General features: G+C 35.9%; 1 protein-coding gene across 1 annotated transcript; it reads right to left on the reverse strand.

The window, feature by feature from the left end:
• Nucleotides 1-275: 275 nt before the first annotated feature.
• Nucleotides 276-3,884, reverse strand: LOC134249667 (procathepsin L-like; the record flags this gene model as incomplete). Its single annotated transcript, XM_062731998.1, has 3 exons — nt 276-479; nt 2,983-3,257; nt 3,714-3,884. Coding segments are annotated over 3 exons (540 nt in total), but the record flags the coding sequence as incomplete, so codon positions are not given.
• Between the last annotated feature and the right edge of the window lie 2,077 nt (nt 3,885-5,961).

Here is a 5,961-nt window from a genome sequence, read left to right on the forward strand (position 1 = left end):
CCGTTACAGCATTTAAAACAATGAAATATTTCATATTGTGCAGTTTCAACCAATCGCAAAAGACAGGAGCTACATCTAAGTGCATAGTTCGAAGCACGTAAAGTATATTTTATGCAGACTGCGGACCGTTGCTTGAATAAACGATGCCATGGATTATTATCACAATACAACAACTACCTTTTCAAATTGATGATATATCAATTAACTACATGTAAGATAAAAAGGATAAGCTAGTCATACCCAATGTTTATATTTTATTAATCCCTCGTAAAAAAGATAAAAAATCAAACAGAACAAAACAACGACATGAAAAATTATGTGGAGTAAATTCGGATGATGCATATGGTTAGACATGCCCTCTAGTGAGATTGTCTAATGTTTACACTTAGGGATAGCTAGCATGGGTGGCCATTCCGCACATGTTCTTCTTGTTTCTGGCCATCATAATATATCCCTCCATTCCCCAAGATTCTCCCCAGCTATAGAAACAGAAAAAAAACGTTTGTTTAAGTTATAATAATTTCAAGTATACAATACATTTATGAATAACTTAATCAGGTTCAGCACAATACCCTGATCAAGATATATAGCTTGATAAGCGATATAGCTTTATCAAGGTATTACAAATACCTTGATTAAGGTATTTCATGTAATGTAAATACACAAAAAATTCTAAAAAAAAAAAAAAAAAAAAGTACTTAAGTAGAGTTCTGAGTTGTTGCCAGAAAATTCATTCATGCTTGTAAAGTACTCAGGTATCAAAAAGACAGCATAAAAGAATGTCTCCTCACACGACATGCTTTTATACTGATTTCTTTGCGTTTGAGTCCTTTACATGCTTGGGTAAATTTACTCTCAACAACTCCAAAGTCGACGTTGAGTATTTATTTTTAGGTCACCTGAGTAAACTCAGGTGACCTATTGCTCTCTGTTTTAGTCCGTCGTCGTCCGACGTGCGTCGTGAGTTAACATTTGAACATTTTCAGCTTCTTCTCTGAAAACACTGAACCAATTTCAACCAAATTAGGTATACAGCATCTATGGGTGAAGGGGACCAAAAATTGTGAATTTCATGGTCCCTGCCCCCCTGGGGCCTGGGGGTGGGGCAAAACCCACTAAAATTAGTGCAATCTTTAAAAATCTTCTTCTTTACTCCTGGACATCAATCAGTCAAACTGTTAGTATGATTGTAATAAGCATTGAGTCCTCTACCAAAATTGTGAAATTCATGGCCCCAAGGTCAGGGGTTCTGGTGTTAGGGCGGGGCTATATTGATTATATAGTGAAAATGCATATATTCTATGAAAATCTTCTTCTCTGCTCCTGGGCATTAAATAAACTAATTAAGTTCATAGTTATGATGAGCAAGAGTGCTTCTACCAAAATTGTGAATTTTATGGCCCCAGGGTCAGGGGCTATGGTGTTAGGGCGGGGTTCTATTGATTATATAGTGAAAATGCATAAATTCTTTGAAAATCTTCTTCTGTGCTCCTGGGTATTAAATAAACTTATTAAGTTCATAGTTATTATAAGCAACAGTGCTTCTACCAAAATTGTTAATTTTATGGCCCCAGGGTCAGGGGCTATGGTGTTAGGGCGGGGTTCTATTGATTATATAGTGATAATGCATAAATTCTTTGAAAATCTTCTTCTGTGCTCCTGAGTATTAAATAAACTAATTATGTTCTTAGTTATGATGAGCAAGGGTGTTTCTACCAAAATTGTGAGTTTTATGGCCCCTGGGTCAGGGGTTCTGGTGTTAGGGCGGGGCTGTATTGATTATATAGTGAAAATGCATAAATTCTTTGAGAATCTTCTTCTGTGCTCCTGGGTATCAAATAAACTAATTATGTTTATAGATATGATGAGCAAGAGTGCTTCTACCAAAATTGTGAATTTTATGGCCCCAGGATCAGGGATTATGGTGTTAGGGTGGGGCTCTATTGATTATATAGTGAAAATGCATTATTTCTTCTTCTCCGTTCCTGAGTATTAAATAAACTAATTAAGTACATATTTACGATGAGCAAGAGTGCCTCTGCCAAAATTGTGAATTTTATTGCCCCAGGGTCAGGGGTTCTGGTGTTAGGGCGGGGCTCTATTGATTATGTAGTAAAAAGGCATTTATTCTTTGAAAAGCTTCTTCTCTACTTCTGGGTATTAAATAAACTAATTAAGTTCATAGTTATGATGAGCAAGAATGTTTCTACCAAAATTCTGAATTTTATGGCCAGGTCAGGAGTTATGGTGTTAGGATGTGCTGTTAGGGTGTGGCTTTATAATGATTATATAATGATAATACATTACATCCATGAAAATCTTATTTTCTACTCCTGGGTAATAAGCAGATGAATTATATTTATATAGTTATGATGTACAAGGGCTCTTCTTCCAGAATTGTGAATTTCAAGGCCCCTGAGTCAGGGATACCAAAGAAGGGGGGCTTTACTTATATGACTTACTGAAAATGAATTGTTTGAAATCTGCTCCTTGGTATTAATCAAACATTTTTGATAAGCAAGTGTGCCTTTTCAAAAATTGTGCAATGTGGAGACCTAGGGTCAGGGGTTCATGTGTGGTAGGGGCACTCCTGATTATTGCTGAATATTACTGATTAGTTCACATGCATTGTTGTTCCCCTACCCTGCTTATGGGTATTACCGGTAAGTAAACAAACTAAACAATTGCTAAGTGTATAGTTATGATTAGCAAGATGCCTCTTTCAAAATTGTGAATGTCATAGCATCTAGCTTAAAACATGAACCAAATTCAATAATTTGAAAGTTGTTGCATCATGCTCAGGTGACCTATAAGGCCCATGGGCCTCTTGTTTTGTTTTTTTATATTTTCATTACATAAAACATCTTGATCAAGGTATAAGTAATACCGTGATCAAGCTATGTAGCTTTATCAAGCTATATACCTTTATCAGAGTATTGTGCTGGACCTGTTAATGATATTATAGGATGAGAAACGTCATACCTATTTTTAACCAGCCAATAATCTTCGCTTCCCTTAGATCCGAAACCAACAGCTAGCACACCATGATCAAGTTTGGTGGAGCTGCAGGCAGGCTCGCTGTAAACTCCCCTCTTGGACAAATGGAATGATTTATGACCCGCGTCAATAGCAACGGAAATAGGACCGACGCTAGCAACAGCTTCCTGAAGTGCGCTCTCTGATTGTTGGGGAAGAATCTTAACGTATCCGGTATCAGTGGCGCCAACATCGTTTCTCTTGAATCTGCAGTGTCCGTTCTAACATAGGAGAACAAATAATATGGAGTCAGGGCGATTCGGTTTTAAGGAACAAAACATGATTTGTAACAAAATGTACACAAAAAATACACCCCATGCACACTAGGTCAAGTTTATGTCCGAGACGTTTATAAAGCTATTTTCAATCCAACTGAAAAATTGGACGTATTAAATGAAGATAAAGGCGCGCATCTTTACAGATAGAAGCCCAGTTTGACCAATGAAATATGTGTGAATCCCTAAAAATATTCATATATTCTCTATGCATATGTATTTAGAAACAAACAATTTTTTTATTGCCAAAGTTCATTCCGAAATCCCTTATACTTTCAAAGATACTCTCAAATCAAATCCAAGTTGTTCTATCTTTCTTTACTCGAAGTCAGATTTGGACCCTGGTCCTTCACGTATCAAACTCAGCTTCTGGTTTAAGTAATTCCAGGAATTATTTTCTACAAATTTGAAATCAGCTGACCTGAGAGGTTCCTCTTCCGGGGAGTAGTTCTTTTTGTATTCTTGTTTGTACTGGAGCCAGAAGTAATCTAGATTGCTATCTAGATCTGTCTTGGAGATCGGTGTAGCGAAAGCTACCACGAATAAACCGGCGATCACCAATAACGCTCTCCTCTGAAGTAGGGAAAAACTCAGCATGAAATGTTAGGTCTTACCTTGTGTAGCGATCTAAAGTGTAGATGCGCGGATCAAAGGACCTGATAATTTATAAAGCAGGCGAAAACATAATATTTATTTTTTCATAGATTGTTAAGGAGGCTAAAGGTCAACAAAATAATAGAAGAGACATGTATATAACTTATTTTTTAGATATAATAACTTAAGTTGTCAGCTATTATTTGGCAAAGAAAGAAACATTTTCAAAAATATTGTTTTAAAATTCGATAATTTTTTGTAAATCATCTTACATCCTCTATACAGAGTTGTTGTTCCCGCTACACTCCCACATGTACACATACACATGTATGTGGGAGCGTAGCGGGAACGAAAACTCTGAATAGAGAATGATCTTCATATGGAACTCTTCTTCCAAAGGAGATCAATACAGTCTAAAATGGTCATAACCCCCAACCCTTTTCATTTGTCAAAAATTTAGAAATTATCAAAAAGAAGTTTTGAAGTCTTGGCAAAATATTTTCTGAGATCGACTCTCTACGTGAATAAATAATTAATATTTCTACATTAGACAAATATAATATGATGTACGGTGTGACCGTTGGGGCGAGCGCAGTTGTACCATCAAAAACACTTGAGATCAGCCACTTCGAACGTCAAGGCGCTCGAGACATTTCGACTAGCTGTGACGTCATACGACGTCACAAAGCTCGTCGGAGCTTATGGAGACAGCCGAGCATCTGTTTGAAATTATAGAACTTGTGCATTTTTTATCGAAAAACATTGTTATTTCTTGTTTCTTTGAAAGATTTCTACAGACTGAAAGTCTGATATATGCTTTACGTCATTATTTATTTATTTATTCGGCAATATTCGCGCAAAGGACATTGGGTAGTGCAGGAATTCTGGGAATGTTGCACAGAGAAATTTGGCTGACGTATGTATAGATTTCAATCCGAATTTCCTCTGTTCTTACACGTTAGTCTATTGAGCTCGCTTCGCGAGCGTCGCTTCGCGACGCTTGCTGCGCTCGCTATAAATTAAACTTTATGAATAAAATGTTTTGTTGTTAAAAGAATTGTTTCTTTTTTACTGTATAGTGAATCTATGTGTTTCTCAGGGCTAAATTTCAGCAAATCTATAGAAAACTTAAAAAAGGTTGGCTGAACTAGTATGTTTTTGATCCAACGATAAATGATTTATTACAATTAACTGTCCTTTTCATCACATTTAACCATCGTTAAATATATTTACATTTACATCATTCTGTTAGCATTTCGAGCTCGGCCAAATATTTATTCCCCAGGAAGAGAATGTATTCCATTGACAACGAAAAACACAATAATTGTTTAAATTAAGGGTTTAGTTATATAAAATGTTAAGGCATGTGTTCGAAACTGGATAATGCAGATCTGGAAAGTTACTTTCCTAAGTATTTGAACGATTTCAATCATTTATAGTTTTTTAAAGCAAGTATAAAAATGGATCATCCATAGACAGCCTTTTTTTTACTCTTCTTTTTTATATTTTCGGATTTATTTGCGTATTTAATATATATTTTTCGCACATACTAAAAAGCCGTGTTCAGGAAAAAAAATGTAATTTCTGTGTAAAAATATGCATGTTATATTTGAAGTATATATAGATTAAACCAGAGGTACTGTGAGGAATGAGCTCACTTAATGATACCCCCACCTCCCACAATGTCCATGTGTTGTTATATATTGTTTTACGATAGTGTGTAAAAAGGAATAATAATTAACTCCTATCAAATGTTATCCAGAAGCATCTATATGTGACGTCATGGGTAGATATAACATATAATGGCAATGTCCATGTTTTGCTATGGGAAACCTAAAACACCTGGCGAATAAAAAAGTAAAATAGGAGGTGTACAATGACAATTTGTTATTAAAATTATGTGTAAGTTTCATTAAATATCACTCAGTAGTATAAAAGGACTTGCGGATAAGAGATGAAGCGTAACAGACGGACGGACGTACAGACGGGCGGAAATCCCGACTGCTATATATCCTTCCACTTTTCAGGCGAGGCCAGGTGTATAGCAATCTATGAA

The sequence above is a fragment of the Saccostrea cucullata genome, unplaced genomic scaffold, assembly GCF_032062105.1.
Source record: "Saccostrea cucullata isolate Sc308-1 unplaced genomic scaffold, CSIRO_AGI_Scuc_v1 ctg17268, whole genome shotgun sequence".
NCBI classification, from domain to species: Eukaryota; Metazoa; Mollusca; class Bivalvia; order Ostreida; family Ostreidae; genus Saccostrea; species Saccostrea cuccullata.